The sequence below is a fragment of the Muscardinus avellanarius genome (assembly GCF_963383645.1).
Source record: "Muscardinus avellanarius genome assembly, chromosome: 2".
Classification (NCBI taxonomy): domain Eukaryota; kingdom Metazoa; phylum Chordata; class Mammalia; order Rodentia; family Gliridae; genus Muscardinus; species Muscardinus avellanarius.
In genome coordinates, this window is record NC_137787.1 from 171,907,969 (window position 1) to 171,931,542 (window position 23,574).

General features: G+C 38.8%; 1 protein-coding gene across 3 annotated transcripts in view; it reads left to right on the top strand.

Annotated features, from left to right (window-relative positions):
• Positions 1-23,574, top strand: part of SLAIN1 (SLAIN motif family member 1) — a gene marked incomplete at both ends in the record, with an annotated part of 60,262 nt that overhangs the window by 11,243 nt on the left and 25,445 nt on the right. For 2 of the 3 annotated variants that reach the window (XM_080690212.1, XM_080690213.1), the window contains one exon: positions 9,441-9,580. In XM_080690212.1, the coding sequence (XP_080546338.1) occupies positions 9,441-9,580 (140 nt within the window). Of the gene's footprint in view, positions 1-9,440; positions 9,602-23,574 lie in introns of all 3 variants that reach the window. The other variant, XM_080690211.1, reaches the window with a different exon arrangement.

Sequence of the window (23,574 nt, forward strand, 5' to 3'; positions counted from 1 at the left end):
CACTTTTTTCCCCCTTTATGTGGATATCCATTTGATTTCAGTACCATTTACTCAAAAGATGATCCCTTCTTCGAATTCTCTTTGTACTGTATTAATAACATTAAGTTTCTAATTTATGGTTCTACTTCTGGATACATTTTATTCATTGTTCTCTTTATACCATACTAAGCTGTCTTAATTACTATAGCTTTGTCATATGTCTTACTGATAGCTTTCCAACTTTGTTTTTAAATCATTTGACTATTTTAGGAATTTTGCTTTTCCATATAAATTTTAGGATTATCTTTTAATTAAAATACAAATTGCAAAATTTGTATCTTGTATTAAATTTTACAATTCAAAGAGAATCAATGCCGTAATAGTATTTAGTCTCTGACCCTTAAGCCCAGCATCTCTCTCCATTTGTTTAGGCCTCCTTTAACTTATGTTAGAATGTTTTGTAGTTTTCAGTATATAGGACCTACATATCTTTGGTCAGACTTATCTTTAGCTGTCATATGTTTTTATGCTGTTGTAAATGGAAAGTGAAATTTAATAAGTATCATTTTTTGCTAATCTACATATGAGTATACCACAAACCTTTCTACACCAATCTGATACCTCCAATATTGCTGCTAAACTCACTGGTTTTAATGTCTTTTTTTTGTAAATTCTTCAGGTTTTTTGTGTAGATGATCGTGTCATCTATGAAAGAAGATAGGTTTATCTTCTTTCCATTGTTTGATTTCACTGTTTGGAACCTCTGTATAGCGTTGAAGAGATGTGACGAGAGCCTCTATCCTTTTTTGTTCAGTGTTAGGCATACCTTTCAGCGTGCTGTCTTGTAACATCTTTAGTGAATCTTTAAGTCGTTAGGTCACTACTTTTCAATTCTGAAAATATTCTAATGAAATCGACAGTTATATTAAAACAGGTTGCAGATCACATTATTATCATTAAGAATGAAAATATAAATTGTTCCATAAATAGACACTGGGATAATACATATCTTTGTCTAATACCCTAAGGACATTAGGCAAATAAGATATTTTTTCATACATAGTTTTCAAAGAAGTGACTTTCATGACTTATTCACCAATTATTTTTGGTGGGAAGGAGCAAAACACTTGAAACAAAGCGTCTCATTCTGCCTTGGACAGTGTGCCTTGGGTTTCGCACAGCACTGCTTGTTGTAACATCATTATTCTTGCCATGTGAGGAGAATACGGCTTCTTTGTGAAGCCTGATGTCATCTTGGACAGGAGTAAAATGTCTTTTTCCTCCTCATGGTTTCTCATGGCATCGTTTTAAGTATTTCAAGCAGATGTCTCTTTTCAAAATCCAACAAATTTATGGGATCGTTCTTTGTTCAGAGTTGTGAATAATCCATGCATTTGACACATAGCAATTGAGTGGACAGAGCCAGTACCTTCTTTTTTTTTTTTTTTTTTTTTACCCTGTAATAGAAATAGAATATTTTGAAACCAGCCAACTGTGTTTATCCACACCGCCATTGAATTATTACAGGTACCAAATACCTTTGGTGGAGGCACACTGGCTCTATTCTGTTTCTTTTTTCCATTACTGAATGCGAGCGACCCTCTTGCTTGTTTTTCATCAATGTCAGTTTCAGAGACCACTTGTTTAATCTTTTTTCCCTTATGGTGTCTATAGCTTGGAATCCAGTATTTCCAAGGCGTGCCAATAAGTTATAACCAGTGACTAGATTGTCAAAGCAGTAACAACCAAAAATACCCCCCAAACGGTGTGATTGTGGATTATCTGCCACTTCAAGCATTTACCTTACTCTCACGCAAAAGATCATTATTGTGTCTTTCTTGATCATTTTCCCCATAATACAAGTCAGTTATAACAGTATTCTGCTACAACAAATAGTGCCCAGAATTTATGTCCAAACCAATGGATTTTTCTCCTATAAGCAACATAAGAAGTGAAAAATTTGTTTAGAAAATCACAGGTCAGCTAGGCATGGTGGCGCATGCTTGTAATCCCAGCATTTGCGTGGTTGAGACAGGAGGATCACAGTTCGCAGACAGCCTCCGCAACTTAGTGAAACCCTGTTTCAAAATAAAGAATAAAAAATAGGGCAGGTGGTGTAGCTTGGAGGTAGAATGCCTCTGGGTTCCATTCCCAGACCCGCCAACAAACAAACAAACAAACAAACAAACAGGAATACAGGTCACAACTTGTCAACAAATAACCCCAAGCTAGCAACATGTGAGTGTTTCAGGCCATAATTCAGTGCCCTGAATACCATGCTGTTTATGTTCTCCCAGAGCCCTTTTATAGGATAGCTGTTTTACACCATTTATAATTTAAAATATAGTGCATTCCTTGAAAAAATTGACAACTTAGTTCTAGAAAACACTTCCATGAATGTATATAATCTTTCTCAGTTGAGCATTTAGTAGAAGCAACTTTTGCAGAAAACCTTATACTATTTTTTTACAGTGAATTTAAAAATATTTTGAAATGCTCTAATAAATTGCATATTACATTTTCAAGAGTAGACCTCTAAAAACAATAATTTCAATCATAACTAGAATATAATATTGCCCAATATAGGTTTTTATAGGTGCTTCACATCCTGGATGATGAGGCAAAATGAATTGGATTGAGGATGTTTCTTTTTGTGCCCAGTTAGGTTACTGGGAAATTTTATTAGGAATGGATGTCAAATGCTGTTTTCTTTGTTGAGATTATGGTTTTCTCCATTTTACTTTATATGGTAAGTTACATGGATGTTTAAGTGTTAAATCACCTTTTCATTTCTGGAGTAAATCTCACTTGGTAATGATGAAGTATCCCTCTCATTTCATTAGACAAAACTTGCTAAAATATTTAGACTTTTTGAGAAAAGCGGGGCTTAAGAGTCCCGCTAACAACCAATCTCCATTACCACAAAAAGAGCGCCTTTCATAGCCAGAAAACACCATCACCAGAAAAACAAAAAAACCACCAGGCTCCAGAGAGAAAGCGGACTGAGAACAGAGCTCAGGGCCACAGAGGAGACACACGCGCCCGAGGACGCGGCAGCAGCGCCATACTGCCGGCGGCAGCGGCGAACTCAGTGGACGGCTACAGCAAGCCGAGGTGAGCCGATGCGGAACAGCCAGGCGGGATCTTTCGGCGCAGACAGCATTTAAAGCTCCCAGTGGCTGAGCTCAGCACACGCTGCAGGGATTCAGAGTGGAAATCAAAACCAGAGAAGAAAAAATACGCCAGCCTCATGGCCGAGGGCGTGGCAGAGGCGCCATATTGCCACCGGCGGCGGCAGCAGCAGTGAATTCACCGAGTCCAGTACAGCTACATCTACGTACTCAAGAACAGTGAGTCAAATTGCGGGCCACAGAGGAGAAATCCCAGTATTGTGCCTCCTGGGACTTGACCCAGTGAGGGAGTGGTGGTGGCAGAGATATCACACCATAGGAGAACGTGCAACCTGGCACCCCCCATAGTTTAAAGCAGCCTCTATCGACTCCCTGGGTCGGAGACTCTGTGATACAACCCAGTAAAGGAGTAGTAGGGTCTGAGATAATACAGACTCGAGATCCAGAGCACCTTAAGTGAAGCCATAGTGACCCAAGGGAAGAACCCAGAGAAGGCACAAACCTCCGAAATCATGGGAAAGAGGAATAACACTGAAGTAATGAATGTGCACAACCCCACAACATCAGAACCTGATAAAACAGAAAATCAGAGATTTCTAGAAGATCAAATCAGGAAAATAACTGTAGAAATAATAGAGGTGCTTCGAAAAGAACTCAGAGAGAGCCAAAAAGAGATAAAGGATGCAATTAATGAAGTAAAGGCCTCAATTCAAAGCACAAACAACCGATTAGACCACATGGAGAACAGAATCTCACTCTTAGAAGATGAGCAATCCAAAAATGAATGCATAGTTTCTAATCTAGAAAAAGATATCCAACAGCAGGAATCTGACATTGAAGAAATATGGGCCCATCTTAAGAGAGCTAACCTAAGAATAATTGGAATAGAGGAGGGAAAAGAAAGTGATACCAAAGGGATCAACAATCTCTTCAAGGAAGTAATAGCAGAAAATTTTCCAAACATAGAGCAAGAGGTTGATACACAGATCCAGGAAACTTATAGAACTCCCTTTAGACAGGATCCGAGAAGAGGATCCCCACGCCATATAATTGTCAAAATGACCAATGTGGAAGCCAAGCAGAGAATCTTAAAGGCAACAAAAACAAAGGGCCAAGTGACATTCAGAGGCAAACCAATTAGAATCACTCCAGACTTCCCAAACCAAGTCATGAGAGCCAGAAGGGCTTGGAGTAACATATTCCAAACTCTGAAAGAAAACAACTTCCAGCCAAAAATTTCCTATCCAGCAAAACTTTCTATCAAATTAGATGGAGAAATAAGAAGCTTCCATGACAAACAGAAACTGAAGGAATTTATGTCTTCAAAACCAGCGCTAGAGAAAATACTCAAAGAGATTAACTACAAAGAAGAAATAGGTAACACTCACCAGAACCAGAGAAACAAGAGTTTCCATCCAACAGACAACTAAGATTGGTTATCTGTGGAGATTCATTATTTATGTTAGTCTTTTACCTATCTCTAAATTGTATTGTTTGCCTTTATTGTTGTTAATTTTTAGGATTTCTAGTTGGAATATTAATATACCTTCAGATATAGCATTTGGAAATATTTTATCCAATTCTATTAGTAACTTTTAACTCTGTTTACATTGTCTTTGGATATACAATATTTTCTTTTATTTTTTAGGGAGTTTGTATATTCTTCTGTTGCCTGTGCCATTGAAATCATATCCAAGAAATCACTGTCAATTTCAATGTTGTGAGGTTTTATGACCCAGATTTTCTCCTAAAAGTTTATAGTCTTAAGATTTGTATTTAGGTCTATTATCTATTTTGAGTTAATATTTGTATATGGGATTAGGTAAGGGTCCAATTTTATTCTTTTCCATGTAATTATTATTTTTTAACAATATTTAGTTAAAAGATTATCATTTCCACCACCAAATGTTCGTGGAAACCTTGTCAAAAATAACTTGACAATATAGGGAAGAATTTAGCTCTAGGCTTTTATTTAACTCCAATGGTTTATATATCTGCCTTTAGAATAGTACTACACTGTTTCAATTATTGTAGCTTTATATGGTTTGAAATCAGAAAATATATATCTTCTAGCTTTGTTCTTTTTCAAGATCGTTTTGGGTACCTAGACTCCATATTCCATATTAGGATAGATTTTTTTCTGAAAAATAAATATATAAATATATGATAGTTTCACCTAAAAAACAGAAAAAAATATTCTCTGGTAAGAAAGAAAGCAAAAAGAAATATTGAAATGTTATCTTTAAGTCATCAAAAGCTTGGTATCAGACAAATGAAACTGTTATGTGAGATTATCATTTTTAATTTTAGATAAATTGCCATAATACTAGATGTCAACTACTAAGCCAAACATTGGTGGGAGGTATAGGGAGAGAATGGGGTGGGTTGGGTGGGGGCTGACTGGGAAAAGTGTGCATGTATGTCTACAAAAGTATGTATCCTACTATGATGTATGAATACAGTGCACCAATAAAAAAAAAAGGAAAAAAAATATTTAGACTTTTTACATCAGTTCATGAGTGATACTAGTCTTTAGTGTTTGGTGTGTTTTTCTTCCTTGTAATGTATGTGTCTGGCTATGATTTCAAGGTAATAGTGGTTTCAGAATTTGTTAGATTGTATTCCCTTCACTTCTGTTTTTTTTTGGGGGGGGGAGGAAGAGTTTGTGAAGAATTGATATTTTCTTTAAATTTTTATTAGAATTCAATGGTGGGACTTCCAAGCTTGGGCTTTTCTTTGTAGTTTTCTTTTTTCCAATCCTTTTTAAAATTTTTTTCTACATTTAAAATGTATTTTCTGGCCAGGCGTGGTGGCGCATGGTTGTAATCCCCGCGCTTGGGAGACTGAGACAGGAGGATCGCACGGGTTCAAAGCCAGCCTCAGCACTTAGTGAGGCTCTCAGCAACCTAGTGAGACCCTGTTTCTAAGTAAAATATAAAAAAGGTCTGGGAGTATAGCCTGGAGGTAGAAAGCCTCTGGGTTCCACCCCCAGCACCACCAAAAAAAAAAAAAAAAGTATTTTCTGTAAGCAGCATTTAATTGGGTCTTTTGTAACAAACATGAGAAAAACTTGTTCCTAGGCCCATTAGATGATTTCTTTTGAGTTTTTATCCACTTGGAATGTATTCAGGGCTTACGAAAAGGGAAAGAATGGAATTAGCATAATTGGCTTTACCCAGAGCATCTCAAGGTGTGGTCTCCAGACTGGTAATATCAATGTCACCTGGGAACTTGTTAGATAATTCAGGTTCTTTAGCTGGGCTTGGTGGCACACACTGGCAATCCCAGCATTCGGGAGGCTGAGACAGGAGGATGGCAGTTCACGGACAGCCTCAGCTATTACTTAGTGAGACATTCCGTAACTTAGTGAGGACCTTTTTTCAAAATAATGAATACAAAATACGGCAGGGGGTGTAGCTCAGAGGTCACATGCCCCTGGGTTCCATCCCCAGACCTGAAAAAAAAAAAAAAAAAAGAAGAAGAAGAAAAAAAAAAAAAGAAATTCAGGTTCCTTGATTCTATCCCAGAACTCCGGAATCAGAAACCCAGGGCAGGGCATGGTCTAGTAATATATATTGGAAGCTTCAAAGTTTGAAAATTACCCTAGAGTGACCTGTACTTGGACCCAGGAGAGGCAACTCAGTACTAGACAGATCAGGAGTTTGTTAGCAAGGAAAGGTGGCAGGGATTATGACCTACATGTGTCCTAGTAGGGGTGAGGGGGCCCAGGAATATGAATTTATAACGATTACACTTAGTGGTGACAGGACTGTGGCTCATACTCTTAAGAATGATATATTGCAATTACTATTTAATCATGTCTTAAGAGAGCTATCTTTTACAAATTCATCCGTAACAAGAGTCAACAAATTCTGTCCCCAGAGCAAATCAGTTATTTTGCCCTGTTTTGCATGCCTGGAAAGATGGGAGTTTTACATTTTAAATGATGGGGGATGTGCCTATAATCCCAGTATTTGGGGAGCTGAAACAAGAGAATCACAGGTTCAAGACCAGCCTTAGGGACTTAGCAAGGCCGTCAGCAACTTAGACCCTCTTTCAAAATAAAAAATAGGGCTGGGATTGTGGTTCAGTGATAGACGACCTTGGGTTCAACCGCAAGCACTATATACACACACAAATCATCTAAAAATGATGGGAAATAAGTAAGACTTACAGAAACATAGCTATTATTTAATTTACATATTGTTTTGATGGTTTGGGGGTCAAACAGTAGAGATGAGTAGTTGAAAGAGGGATTGTGGCCACAAATATGAAAATACTTAGTTGTTGGTCTTTTATAGGAAGTTCTGATCTGTAAGAATAAATTACTGTAGAATAATTCACTTCCCATCTATGTGCAATTGATGAGTTACTCTAATAAGTAGAAGTCCTTCCTAGAATAGTAAAAAAGTATAAATAATGAAGTATTTTATTTCAAGAATATGTGCTCATTAGAATTATAGTTACTTTTGAAAGAAATATTACTTTAATGAGGCGTATAAGTAGAATAAGCTTAGATATAACATGGTTGGTTACTTAGAGCTAGCGATTGTGGGGAGGTAATTCTCCTGCCATTCTTGTTAACTGCTTGGTATCCGTCAAACCTTTTTATGTAACCTAATCATTGGAAAATATTGTTTTCCACTTACCATTGCATAGTTATACAAGTGAGAGAAAACCCTCATTGTATTTATATTTTTTATTTTTGTGGTACTGGGAATTGAAATCAAGAGTGCTTTTTCAGTGAGTTGCACCCTGAGCCCTATGTATGTATGTATGTTTGTTTATTTATTTATTTATTTATTTATTTATTTATTTATTTTTTGGTGGTACTGGGGATGGAACCCTTCTACCTCTGGGCTACACTCCCAGACCTATTTTATATTTTATTTTGAAACAGGGTCTCATAAGTCAGGGAGGCTGGCTTCGAACCTGTGTGATCCTTCTGTCTCTACAGCCTCCCAAGCGCGGGGATTACAAGAGTGCTTATTTTTTATTTTGAAACAGGGTTTTGCTAAGTTACCATGTGTGGACATTGATATCCTCCTGCCTCAGCCTCCCTTTGATTATTACTTATTACTAGGTAATGAAATAACATCCTTTTTTAAAATTTATTTTGGTTGTTGAACAACCAGAGGCATTCTACCTCTGAGCTACACTTCCAGCCCTTTTTTTATTTTTTTATTTTGAAATAGAGTCTTGTTAGGTTGCTGAAAGTCTCACTAAATTGTTGAGGCTAGCTTTGAGCCTGCGGTCCTCCCGTCTCACCCACCCAAGTACTAGGTGTGCACCATCATGTCTTAGTCTAAAATATATCTTTAAAATCTATTCCTTTGGTTTTAATGAAAAATCACATACTACCTTTAGCATGGATTTGTGATGGTAGAATATTAAGAGTTCAGAGAATTGACAAGCAATTGACTATGTGTAAGCTTATTCTTAAAAAGTAGACATCAGATGTACCTTGTTGGTGGGGTCCTGTTTGCCTCCATTAGCCCACCCCCATACACGGTTCTGGTGCAGATGTTTATTTTTAGACATATAAAAGTGAGATCATAAGATCCTCACGTTGCCTGCTCATTAACAAAAGCCCTTTTATTAAACCCCGATTCTCTGAAACAGTTAAGAAGGAAATGGTTAGACATGTTTTTAAAGTAGTTCTCACTTGAAAAACTTCGGAAAGAGTCACATTTCTATTTGTGGATATGTGCCTTTTTTTTTTTTTTGGGTGGTACTGGGGTTCCTGGAAGCCCTTCTACCTCCGGGCTACACTCCCAGACCTATTTTATATTTTTGAAACAGGGTCTCTTATGCCAGCGCGGCTGGCTTCGAACTTGCATGATCCTCCTGTCTCCGCCTCCCAAGCGTGGGGATTACAAGTGTGCGCCACCACGCCCGGCCTTGGATATGTGCCTTTAAAAAATGAATTTGAGCTGGACATGGTGGCGCACGCTTGTAATCCCCGCACTTGGGAAGCTGATACAGGAGGATCGCAAAGGTTCGAAGCCAGCCTCAGCTACTTAGTGAGACTTTCAGCAACTTAGTGAGACCCTGTTTCCAAATAAAATATAAAAAAGGTCTGGGAGTATAGCCCAGAGGTAGAAAGCCTCTGGGTTCCACCCCCAGTACCACCAAAAAAAAAAAAAAAAAAAAATAATAATAATAAGTAAAAATAAAAATAAATAAATAAAAATGAATTTGAGTACTTTGAAGTATTCAAAAGTTAGTACTATTTCTATAGACACTGTTAACTACCTGTCATTTTCCCCAGAAGGGAGGTACTCTCTCCGTACCTTTATCATACCTATAATGTAGATTTCTTTTTTTAAGGTTATACGTTGGCTCTTCAAAGACATTCACGTCATCAGAGAAATCCCTGAATCCTTTGCAGTGGTGTAGACACGTCCTAGATAACCCGACTCCTGAGATGGAAGCTGCCAGACGTTCCCTGTGCTTTAGACTGGAGCAAGGTATTGTGACCGCGCACCTTTGTGTTCTCCTCTGGCCACTCGAAGCTCTGCTTCTCTTGCTGGTTTTGGACCGGACACCCTCTGAGACCTAACCTGAGGTGTCCGTGCTGCATGCAACACCCTCCACATGTGCTGCTCATCAGGGCTTCTTAGTATAGGCTGTATGCAGTTTGGTGCTTGATGTTAGATTTTTAGCCTGCTTCAGTTTGTATTGTAATGTGGGAACACATCTTTTTTTTTTTTTTTTTTTCTGTTTGCAAACATGCTCATAAGTGAAATGGATTAGTCTTTAATTGATAAGATTGTGTAGGTGAATTATAAAGTAGAAAACATCCATTGGGAGCCAAGTACTGACCTTACTAAACTTCTTTGATATTTAATTGGATATATAACTGAAAGTCCTAATCCTTACAAACTCAGAAATCATCTTTGGGCTGTGTTACAGTAGTTAACTTATGGAGCCTAATAGAAGTTTTAAGGAAAAGAAGAGAAAGGGAAGGAAAAGACAGGTAAAATTGTAGAAGTTGTCGAAAATCAGCACTGGAGTGAATAGTACTCATCTTACTGTTTGGATACTTAAAGCTGTGCTTACTCAGGCCTTGGATTCTCTTAACTTTTCTTATCTGTTTCATTACCTAGGAGCACTGTTTCTAGTTCATGGACCACCTGCATTCAAATCATACATGAGCTTGAAAAGTCTAGGTTTCTGCCCCCTCCAGACTGAAGAATCGGAGCATCTGAGGGTTGGGGCCAAGACACTCCATGTTTAGTTCACCAGTGTGATCCTACGCACACTGAAGCTTGAGGATACTGCCCCTGCAGTTGAAGGATAACGAGTGGTTCTGGAATATTTGTGCATGGCATACAAATATTTGTAGAGAAAATTACTTGAGCTCTCAGTTCGGTGACGCTGGGTACTTTGAGTTCTTGGCAGTCCTTCCTCTTACCCGGGCTAACCACATTCACCTGTAGTAGTACTGCTCTCTGTAGAGCGAGGGGAGTCAAGTTTAGACAGCCAGGATTGCGAGGCCTGAGTGGCCCACGGGGACAGAGTTAGAGCTGGGGTTTCCTGACATCAGGGACCCTGTCCTTAGTCAGGGTCCCTGATGTCCTCTGTACTGCTGTATTGGCATAGTAGTAAGTAAACCTTAATGGCACTCTCATAAATATTTGGGGGAGGTTGAAACTATAGAGCTGAAGAGTGGTGTAGGAACACAGTTGTGCTAGGGTTCAAACTTTGGCTGAGATTCTTACCTAACAGGGCAGCATCTCATATAGAAGACTCTAGCATTGGTTCCGTTTGCCCCAGTGACCCGAAACAAACCATTATATCCCTCTGGACTTTTCTGAGAGTTGTATAGATCACCCCTAAGGTCAAACTCAAGCAGTCCTCGATTCATGGACTTACTATATTGACACTTTTGTTTTGGTACTAGGGATTGATCCCAGAGACATTCTATCTATGATCTACATCCTCAGCCTTTTTTTTTTTTTTTTAAACAAGGACTTGCTAAGTTGCTGAGGTTGGCTTTGAACCTGTGATCCTCCTGTTCCAGCCTCCCAAGTACTGGAATTACAGGCATACGCCAGTGTGACTGGCTTATATTCACATTTTTACGTGTGAATTGGGTTTAATAATTTGAAGTGTAAGTCAAATGAAATTCAGAATTATGGCCCTTTAGCTCAAGGATCAGTAATTATTTTTTTAAAGGGCAAAGATAGTGTTATGGATTTAGAGAGATTGTGGTTTGAGGAAACTATTACCCGGGGACCCCTGATAGGGTCCCGGACACAATTTCCCCCAACCCATAACAAAACCCAAAACGACCAAAAACAGAAAATTGCCTCGGGTTCTTGTCCTAAGCTAAGAATAAATATTCATAGCTTGGACAGTTGCTGAAGATTTAAAGAAGTTTATTAGAAAGATAGAAATACAGAAAATAGAAATACAGCCCCATGCCAAAATGGCATGGGGGGGGTGACTCAAAATGAATACACCATAGGGCTTACACGTGGACTCGGCCTTTTATACCCATGACCTCCATCTTGTTTGCGTGACTCTGACATAGTGAACGTTCCTGTAAGGTACCTCCCCTAGCAAGGTGTGGTGAGGTGTCTTCTTTCATGAAGGGCAAGGTCAAACCCTGCTCCATCCTCCCTAGATCATCATGTAGATCTGTCTTTAGATAAAAGCCTAGTTCTCCTCTCTTAAGATCTGTCTTTAGAGAAAGGCCTAGTTCTCCTCTCCTATTGACTGGTTAATTACTTTGAGCTAGGTTAATTTACATTGGAATAGCTGCCTGTTTTAGGCAGAAATCAAGTCCTTTCTTTACCCATGTCTGCCACCATTTTGACACAACTACTTTGAAGTATACCAATTATTTTCTTTTGAAATATATTAATAATCAGAGCTTTCCCAAATCTTCCTAGGCCATTTCAATACTGGTACAGATAGTCTTTATCTTAGGTTTTTGTAGGTACACAAAAAGTTTTGATTATTTAACTTAATCACCCCAGAAAGCAGCCATATATGCAAGAATTAATAATATTTTATTTGGAAACAGGGTCTCACTACTAAGTTGCTGAGAGCCTCACTAAGTAGCCAAGGCTGGCTTCGAACCTGTGCGATCTTCCTTGTCTCTGCCTCCCGAGCCTGGGGATTACAAGTGTGCGCCACTGTGCCTGGCTAGCAAGTAGGTATTCTAATAAACCTTAGTTTAGACAGAGATTTGATTTTTCTGTGATCTTTCACAGACCATGAAGTATATACACACGCACACACATGTACATATATATATTACCCCTACTACCACTGAATGTAAATATCATACTCTGCTGTAGACATTACAAGAATAGCAGACTGGATGTATACTACTTTAAATCATAGTTTGGTAACATCTGCATTCGCTTATTTGCACAAATAATTGACTTTGAAAAAGTAGAAGTTTTTGTTTAATGTAAATAATTCTAAACCACAGTTGCTTTTGATATTTGAGATTTAAAGTGGCTGATTATATAATTTTCCTTTTATTGACAAGGGCTAAAGCAGAACTGTGAGGTCATGAGGACATGAATTGACATGTACAATCTTATTCATACTTGGATATTTAAATTTCATATAAAAGTTTAGGTAGAAAGCCTGGTGCACAGGCGCAGGCTTTTATTCTCAGTACTTGGGAGATTGAGACGGGAGGATCGCACAGGTTCGAAGCCAGCCTCAGCTACTTAGTGAGGCCCTCTGCAACTTAGTGAGACCCTGTTACAAAACAAAGAATAAGAAATAGGTCTGAGGGTGTAGCTTGGAGGTAGAATGCCCCTGGGTTCAGTTTCCCAGTACCACAAAACAAGAGTTTAGGTAGAGAACTAGTTTTTCAAAACCAAAATTAGTCCTTCACTAAATCTGTATGTAAATCTAAAATTTCTTTTGTTCTGAGACCAAATGTTTTTTCTTAAAAGTAACTGATTAGACTGTTTATAGATGAAAATTATTTTTTTAAATTAAACTTGGGTTTTATAAGCTGGGTATGGTGATAACACGCCTATAATCCTCTTGTGAGGCTGAGACAAGAGGATTTTGTTCAAGGAGAGCCTCAGTAGGTAGTGAGACTCTCTTGTGTGGAGGCTGAGACAAGAGGATCTTGATTCTTGGACAGCCTCAGCTACTTAGGCCCTCCGCAATTTAGTGAGACTCTGTTTCAAAAATAAAGAATAAAAAATAGAGCAGGGGGTGTAGCTCAGAGGTCAAATGCCCCTGGGTTCCATTCCCAGACACACAGCCCCCCCCCCAAAAAAAAACCCAAACTAAAAAAGGACATTCTATAGAGCAAATAAGGCAACCTAACTGAGGGGATGGGAGGGAGGAAGAAGAAAACTCTCTAAAGCACATGCCGTACTTAAACATAGATGTCAGCCACGAAGCCAAGCATGGGAAGGAGGGTTGGGGAGGGAAAGGGGTGGGAATTGGGTAGGGGCTGACTGGGCAATGTATGCATGTATGTCTACACAAGTTGATTTTTTTTTTATCCCATTATGATGTATGAATACAACGCAACAAGAAATTTTTTAAAATATATTTGGTATGAATAGTCATTAAAAAAAAAATAGGGCTGGTGGTGTACTTTGGAGGTAGAATGCCCTAGGTTCAATCCCCAATACCACAAGCAGACAAACAAAAATTTCTGTTTTATAAAATAATGTTTACAGTCTAAAAATAATAATTTTATAAGTACTTTAAGAAGTATAGCAGACTTTCCCCCCCTATCCTCCTATGTCTATTTTATTTCCCACATTGTATTACTTAACAAAAGCTATTTGGGTGTTCTGTTTACCTTTTTTTAAGTTTTTTTTTTTGTGTGTGTGGTGCTTGGGATTGAACCTAGGAACCTTCTACCTTTGAGCTACACCACCAGCCCTATTTTTTATTCTTTATTTTGAAACAGGGTCTCACTGAGTTGCGAAGGGTCTCACTAAATAGCTGAGACTGTGCGCGAACCTTCAGTTCTCCTGTCTCAGCCTCCCAAATGCTGGGATTACAAGCGTGCACCACCATGCCCCGCTTCAAGTTGTTTTTCGATGGCAGTTGGCTTCAGTTCTCAATTTTAGACATTAGCTCTTGACTTTTAACTTTGAATCCTAAGGTTCAGTCTTTTTTAACCCCCTCCTTATACTTTATCTCTGTATATGATCTTCCTTATGTAGCTGTTTACCATTTTTAAGACACGCAAATATTATGATAGAAGTAATCATCTATCAGGCTTGCAATATTTGATCATTTCTTTTTTCCCTTTAATCATAAAATGACACTTAATTGCCTTTTTTGGTCATTGTTATTCAAGTGTCACCAGACCCTCCAGCTGGGGCCTCCTTAGTACAGTGAGCCATGTAAATGCTAGGGTTTGGTTAGTTCCTGTGTCCTCTAGCAGTGGTTCTCTGTATCCTCCCACTGCTGTGATGGTGGGATCTCCGTCAGCCCTATGCTGAGGATTCCCTTGGCCTCTCTTCAGTTTGTACCTCTCCATCTAGATGCGCAGATTTCCTTTTCCTTACATTCCCTTCTTTTCGTGGAGTGCATTCTCTACTGCTACTTAGGGGATGTAGGAAGGGAAGGAGAAGATGTAGGAGGTGAACACTGAGCCCGAGCAGGCCTGGAAGTGCCTTATTGTACCTTCACCTTTGTACTTGCTTGTTTGGGCTTGGCATAGAGTTCTCCATCAGAGACCTTTTCCCCCGAGATTCAGAGGGCAGTATCCCCTTCTGTCTTAGCTTTAGGATTGCTGTTGGTGTCTGTCCAGTACTGTTCTTGTTTCTGATTAATGTGTAATCACTGTACCTAAAATAATGTGGGTATTTTAGAATCTTGTCTTTTATTCCTGAATTTTGAAATTTTTGCAAGTTAGGTATTTAGTGTCACTATAGCCCTTAAATATGTATAATTATTTGCTAGTTTAAACATTTTTATCTTTTTTTTCTCTTAAATGTGAACTTAGGGCTTCAATGTTTAATTTCCATTTGGAGGCATTCATATGCGCCTTTCCCTAGTGGATTAAGACTCTGTGGATAAAGGCCTATATACCTTAATTTTCTTGTGAGTTACCAAATGCTTCATGCATTTTCTTTCCTAAAACCCAGCCATTTATTATTTATTTATTTATTTACTATGGTACTGAGGATGAAACTCAGGGGCTTTCTACCTCCGGGCTACTCTCCCAGACCTTTTTTTTTTTTTTTTTAAAGAAAATTCACATTGAGACGAAATAAACTATGCAAAATTGATAACCTTCACCAAAAAGAACAGCAATATCTTCTAGATAAACCACAAAACATTTATTTTGTATATTTTCCACATTTTGCTTATAAATCAAGATGAGGCTTTACACATAGTCATGGAAAGGGTCAGAAGAAAACAGTTCAGTCAGTTGCCCATATTGATGGCCTATGATTCTGTCTTGACCATGAAGCAGAACTGTGCCATATTTACCTGCTAAAAAGCATATGAATTAGTGAGGCCCTCTACAAGTCATTGAGAACCCGGTTTCAAAATAAAGAATAAAAAATAGGGCAGGAGGTGTAGCTTGGAGGTCGAATGCCCCTGGGTTCCAGAACCAAGAAAAAAAAGAAAAAAAAAGCATATGAAGATGTAGGCTCAGTAAAGGGGTGTTAACAGCAACAACCACATGCAGAACGTAGCATGGCTCTTCCACTGAAACGAACTATAACATGTTCCTTTAAATTCATTTGATAAAGATAAAATCTATACTGACATGTGGGATGAGCTCATAAATTTCTTCAGTCATTTCATAAAATGTCTATTACAGATTTTTTTTTTTTTTTTTTTTTTTGCGGTACTGGGAATGGAACCCAGGGGCATTGTATAGCCAAGCTATACTCCCAGCACTATTTTTTAGTCTTTTCTTTCTTTTTCTTCTTATTCTTCTTCTTTTTTTTTTTTTTTTTTTTTTTTTTTTTTTTTTTTTTTTTTTTTTTGGTGGTACTGGGGTTCCTGGAAGCCCTTCTACCTCCGGGCTACACTCCCAGACCTATTTTTACATTTTTATTTGGAAACAGGGTCTCCTAAGCCAGCGTGATCCTCCGGTCTCAGCCTCCCAAGTGCGGGATTTACAAGCGTGTGCCACCACGTCCAGCCTAGTCTTTTTAATTTTGAAACAGGGTCTGAGTTATGAAGGGCCTCACTAAGTAGCTGAGGCTGTCCACAAACCACGATCCTCGGGTCTGTCTCAGGTGCTGGAATTACAAGTGTGCGCCACTACGCCCAGCTCTATTACAGACTTTTAACAACACATCTAAAACTTCTACTAATCAAACGTGGCCTTCATTGTAATATTTTAAAATGATAAATTCCTTTCTCCCATATCACCTCAAAATTTCTTTGAGAACTGATAACTCAATAACTGACAACTGGTTCCACAGTGATAAAAAAATGTTCCATCTAAAATGACTTAGGTCACATAGAATTGAGGTGTGGCACTTCCTATCTTCTGGAAGAATAGACAGGTCCTTGAAGCAGGAGAGTTCAGAGAGGAGCCATTTAAATAGGCAAATTACCAATGGCTAATGTGCACTCTCCCAGACGTACTTTATATTTTATTTGAAAACAGGATCTCACTAAGTTGCTGAGAGCCTCACTAAGAACTGACACTTCGCTTGAACCCACGTGTTCTTCCTGTCTCAGACTCCCAAGTACTGGGATTATAAGCATGTGCTACCACGCCCAGCTGGATTTCCCATCAGGCCCTTTTGCTTCGGGTACTGTCATTTGGATCCCTTTCCCTGAGGTCCCCGTGGGGGTGAGTCATCCTCTGAATCTGACGAATCTTCCCAGTCTTTCAGCTGAGGAGTAGGCAGCTTGGTACCAGGATTTGAGGGTCAAGTTGTGAAGATCCTTTACTAGTGTTTCTGAGAACACTGGCTGGGAGTCCCTTGACTCACTCAGAAATTTTCTTCTTCCTCCGACATCACAAAAACCCACCAGGTCGAGTAGAAATCTTGTGAAGACTCCATTGTGAGTTGTTGCAGGTGGGCAGACCCTCAAAAACCTGTGAAAGATTCTAAAGTCCAAAAAGAGCTGACACCCAACACTCCAAACAATAGTGGTGAAAGGAGCTATCGCTTCATACATTTTGTAAACATGTTTTTAAGTGAATGTTGTTTGTAATCGACTAACTTGAGTACATTTAAATTTCCTAGCTGTCCAAATCAATTTTTATTGAATATTTGGTATTATAAATGGCATACTATCATCAAGCAAGCCAAAAAAAAAGTCATATGCTAACATTGAAATGTCAGCTCTGAGGGTGGGCATTTGAGTCTGTTTACTGCTGTAGCCCTCTCAGTGGCTAAAGTAGTTTTAGTGACATTGTAGGTGTCGAAAGCTAATCTCTGAAATCAGTGTGGTACCAGGAGCTTTAATCTCATAGTTTGACTTAACGCCTCTTCGTGACTGGGCCCTACTTAACTCTGTGATGGAGAGCATGCCCCTTGTTTTCAACGCCTTACCCACCGAGGAGAAATTTTGTGAGTTGCATAAAACAATTAGATTTCAGGAACGAATGAACATGAAATTACTTTGGAAAAATATGAAGGGCTGTACAAATATATGGAGACATATCTCCTATGCAATTCTTCTTTATCAGAAATTGAACCCACACATACCTTTTTGTTTGCCTTATACTTCATAGAAAATGAATGGCATTTTTCATTTTTTTTTTCCAGGGGGGTCCTGTTAACATTCTTATAGATAAAAATGCTTGATAGAAATAGAGATAGTAGAAAATTCAAACAACTTGCTTAGTCTGCTCCTTTTCTTCTCATTCTTCTTAGATCTGTATGCACCAGTTGGGCATCCCTACTCTGAAAATTTGAATAACAAATGTTACCAAATCTGAAACTGAGTGCCAAACATGAAACCACTAGTGGAAAATTCCATACTGTGCAATTTTGTTCCATGCACAAAATTAAAGTATAAAGATACTTTAAGCCAGATGTGTAAGGTAGATATAAAGCTAATCATTTTTGTGTTTAGATTGGATCGAATCCATCAAATATCTCATTATGCATATGCAACTATTCTAAAATTTGAAAAAAAAAATCCAAAAACTGAGTCACTTCAGATAAAGGCTATTCAACCTGTGCTTCATTTCTGATATGCCCATCTATAACTTTCCGTACTGTCCTTCACTCTTCTCAAATAAAAATAACAAAACCCATCAAACTGTCATGGATAGGATTAACTCACATGATATCCTAAATGGGCATAAGACTAATCTAGAGTTTTTGGTAAATCCATGTCATGAGGCTGGAATGTTAACCAAATAATGGTGATAAAGCTTATCTAAAGTAATCTGAAACACCCAATATGTGGCTCAGCTAATTTGGGCCAGTTAATAAAAGCTTATCTCGACTTCAGATACTCGAATGTGCATAAGTGTTGAATCAGGACAGGTCACATTTGCAGAGCGCTGGTGTAGTTTTCACAAATAGCGTAGTCCTACACAGTGAGGATCTTGGATCAAGTTTCACTGTGACCATCTCTCATTTCCTCTAGGATTATGTGCTAAAGAAATGTGAACAGATAACCAGCCTTTCATTGAGGTTTTCTTTCATCTTCCTATCATCCTTGTTCCTATTCTTGTTTCAGTTGTTATGATGGAATGTTAATTTCTAAATTTCTTAACGGGAAGGAAAGTGTAGACTGACCCAGTGTTCTGATGGTGGCCTGTTCATCTGTAAAAGCCACACAGATTGAACTAAGACATTAAGAAGCTTATCTAATGTTTCTCTCCTGGAACCTGTCCAGTCTCTCCTTACATGGCCCAAGATGCTATCCTTACCAGCTCATATTTCCAGTTTTGAGGTACTCTCTCAGTTTTGAAACACAAAATTAAAAGAGCCTACAGAGTTCATTTTAGGTTAACTTTGCAAAGATTCTGTTTTTCTTTGGAAAAATAACTTGGGATTATGCTAATTTTTTTTTTTTTTTTTATGCAGGGTATGGTGGCACATGCTTATAATCTAAATACTTGGGAGGCTGAAGCAGGAGGATCACAGGTTCCCGGCCAGGTTCAGCTACTTAGTGAGGCCCTGTGCAACTTAGTGAGACCCTGTTTCAAAATAAAGAATAAAAAATAGGGCTAGAGATGTAGCTTAGAGGTAGAATGCCCCCGGGTTCAATCCCTAGTACCCCCCATAAATAAATAAATAAATAAATAAATAAATAAGTAAATAAATAAATTGCAGAGACAGGGTCTCTTGACATTGTGCTTATTCCTGTGTGCTGAAAATTAAAGACACATTGTTACAGCCATGGGCTCCATCACTCTTTGCTTCACTGCTGTTTTCTGAGTAGCCTCAATTCATTAGCTTCAATGCAGTGCATTGGCAATGGTTTGGTACAGTAAGTTAGAAATAATTAGGGGTGTGCTTCTTGGACGTTTGCTGTTTCCCTCCATTATACCCAGCTGCCTGCATATGTGTTCACCATGTATCTTCAAACAACTCTTTTTTTTTTTATCATTTTGCCACTTGTGCATGTGTTTCTGTGTGGTTTATTGGTTTGCTTTGCATTTCTATTATGATTAGAAGTTGTTTATTAAGCCAAGCACAGGGGTATGTGCCTATAATTCCAGTACTTGGGAGACTGAGATAGAAGGGTAGCAGGTTCAAGGCCAGCCTCAGGAACTTAGCCAGACCCTGTTTCAGAAAAAAAAAAAAAGAAAAGAAAATTCAAAGAGCTAGTGGTATTGCTTGGAGATAGAATGCCCTTGTGTTCAATTGCTAATACCAAGAAAAAATGTTATTAAAATTACCAGTGACTAGCTGGGTGTGGTGGTACATGCTTGTAATCCCAGTTTGGGAGGCTGAGACAGGAGGATCACAGTTTGTGGACAGCCTCGGCTACTTAGGCCCTTTGCAACTCAGATCCTGTTTCAGAATAAAAAATAAAGAATAAAAAATAGTGCTGGGGTGTAGCTCAGAGGTAGAATACCCCTGGGTTCTATCCCCAGTACTGCAAAGAGAAAAGAAAAGGAAAGAAATTACCAGTGACTTGTTAGAGTGTATAATGATGGTTGCAAATAATTAATGGACATATGTTTTACTTTTTTGTACCCTATCAAGGGAAAAAAAGATTTTGCAAGGAACTTTTTTTGAGGGGGGGTGGATGTTTGGGATTGAACCCAGGACCACAGGCAAGTAGTTGTTTTTTTTTTTTTTTTTTTTTTTGCTGCTTTTATACTACCATGAGAGTTGATTAAATTTTATTACTCTATGGGAAATTAAATTAGTTTCATTTTGGTAGGTGTTCATACCTATTCTTTGGAACCTCTAAAAAGTGTAGTTATATTTTAAGCAAGGCTGTCTAGACTTCTTTTCTGAAACACTGGGGCTTGGTCAGAGATGATAAGGAAGCTAAGTTATGAATCAAGTACTTAGCTGCAGGCATGGTGCTAAGGGCTAAGGGTTCAGGCCAGCAAGACTAGCTCAGCTGGCCTGTGGAGCGGACGGTCTTTTTTTGGTGGTCCTGGGGGTAGAACCCAGAGGCTTTCTACCTCCCGGCTATACTCCCAGACCTATTTATATTTTATTCGGAAACTGGGTCTCACTAAGTTGCTGAGAGCCTCACTAAGTAGCTGAGGCTGGCTCCCAACTTGTGCAATCCTCCTGTGTCTGCCTCCCAAGCACGAGGATTACACGCATGCAGCACCTCGCTCAGCTAGGAGCGGACAGTCTAATGCAAGGAACAGATGACAAAGGCAGCAGCCTTATTCACTTTCTTCCTCTGCCTTGAAACCAGCATGATGATGCTAACAGGAGACCAGAGGCTGAGAGGTGTGGTCGGGAAGTAAACTCCTGAGGATGACCCGTGTCAACGGAAGAAGAGAGCCCTTCACTTGGGATGTGGGTCAAGGTGGAAGAGTGTCTTAGCCACAGGAACAGAGTGTGGGAAGCTTGCAGGGCGAGAAGACGAGTGAGTGAGGGACTGGCAAGCTACTACGGTGGGGGTTTAATGGCGAGATCCTGAGCTGGGGGATACTGCAGGGAGCTAGAGATGTAGGCGGGGTTTTCTGAGAAGTTTAGGATTCTGGATATTATCCTGAGGGTTGGGAGGCCTTTAATAGCTAAAGAAAGGAGCGACATAATCCTAGACAGGAAAGCTACACTGTGTTGTCTTCGAAGACAAGGTCTTTTTTTTGAAACTGACAAGATATGTTGAATAAAATAGTGATTTTAGAAATTCTTTGTAATTTTTTTTTTTTTTTTTTTGTGGTACTGGGGGTGGAACCCAGAGGCTTTCTATCTCCGGGCTATACTTCCAGACCTATTTTTATATTTTATTTGGAAACAGGGTCTCACTAAGTTGCTAAGAGCTTCACTAAGTAGCTGAGGCTGGCTTTGAACCTGTGTGATCCTCCTGTCTCAGCCTTCCAAGCGCGGGATTACAAGTGTGCGCCACCACGCCCGGCTTTCTTTGTAATGTTTAAAGGGGATTCTTTGAGTCAGATAAACTTGGATCTTTTCTTCTGCTTTCCTCCCTAGAGCCCTGAGTTTTTTGTTTGACTTCATATGAGAAGTAGTTGTTGAAAACATGGTCAGGCTCTTCACAACATTTAATTTACTTTGGAAAGATGAGGCTTTGGTTTAGGAACTTTAAAATGGAATGTAGTAATGTTTTGCATCTTTGAGATTTGATGCTTTTATCAATTTGCGAGTTTATTTTTTTTCTTCTGTCATAGTTGTAAAATTGCATTTCAAGGAGTGATGGTGTGTAAAAGTGCCAGTCTTGAAATCTGTGTGCATGCACACTCAGTTTGATCTTTTGTAGTGTTTTCATTTGAGTGAAGTTGAATCAGGAAAAGGATATTGCAGCAGCTAGAATTTCTCAGATGTGAGTAGTGAGTGCTAAAGAGGTGACTACCAGTCAGCAGGGAAGAAACAGACACCTGCTCTTAGGTAGAGAGATCCAAGTGTTGTAGGATTCCTAACTCTGATTAAGAGCGGAAGGTAACATCAGATGTTACTATTAGACTGAACAGAAGGTGGGAGGAGTGTTAGAGGAAATTCTAAAGCATTCCGCCTCCTTGTGCATTGGTGGTGTTTCAGCCACCCTGATTCTGTGCGTCCAGGTGTCTATGAGAAACCTGCTCGTGGAGTAATTCCCCTATTGATGTAATACCTGTTATTGATTTTCTCTTTCGGGTTAGAGGCAATACCTGTACCATTGAAGAAACTTACACTAGTTGCCTGTCCAGCTTAACTTCTTCTTTATTCATAAGTTTAAACCAATAACAAAGTTTTATTTGATTTGAGAAAAAGCTAATAGCATGAACAGAATTTTTAAAAAATCAATTAGCTTTGTAGGGAACTGTATCCGAGGGAATACTTAGTGTGTTTAGGTTTAAGAGAATAATGCACATTTAATCAAGGATAAACTGCTTATAAAAAGGGGGGAGAAGTAAGCAGTCAAATCATTGCTTTTTAGTAACTTTTAATTTCTTGGGAGTTATGTAATGAAAGGAATTAGAGAAAGCAAGAAAGAATGAATGAATATGAATGAAAGAATACATTTGGAGTTAGGGGAATAGAAGGTAGATCCAGAGCCTTTAGTGTTTAGTAGAAGTTCTAGAAGGAAGAGTAGACATTTGAGAAGGGGGGCAATGTCAGTGAACAATACAAGAACATTTTTCTGGAGCTAAAGAAAGACATCTTCAGGATGTATGACAGATGAAAAACCTACACATGATTTTCAGATTTTTCAAATTAATGATTGTAGAAATGTTTAAAGCAAGGAGGTTATCTGCAGTGTAATAGAATTTAGATATTTTATAAGTAGTGCTGGATGTTAGATAAAAAATGGATATTGTCTTTATAGGTTTGGGTGAAAGTTATTTTCAACTTATCTTTCTATATCCAAGAAAATTAAGTATAGAGGGAGAGAAGGAAGAGACTCTTGGTTTTGCAAAGATTTAGAAAGTTTTACTACCTTATGCACCCTACTTTAATGATGAAGAAAGAATAAACATAAAGATCGTCTGAGATCTAGAAAATAGTGCTGGGGAAATGACCTTAGTGAGAAGCTAAGAAAGGTGAAATAAGAGTGTGCTGACTCCCACGTCTGGTGACCTCTCGCATCTCGTGACCTGGTTAGGGTCTAGTGTCAGGCAGTTTTGTTCCTTGGCCCCATCACAACTAATGATTATCTTATAACTCTCTTAATTACAACTATAAAACAGAATGAAAATATAGTAAGCCTCAGCAGTGTAAAGACACAACTATCCTTGCCGGGAGTGGTGGTGCACGCTTGTAATCCCAGCATTTGGGAGGCTGAGACCTGGAGGATCGTGGTTCACAGCCAGCCTCAGCTACTTAGGCCCTCTGCAACTCAGTGAGACCATGTTTCAAAATAAAGAATAAAAAATTGGGCAGGGGGTGTAGCTTGCACGTCAAATGTCTCTGGGTTCCATCCCCAGACCTGGAAAAAA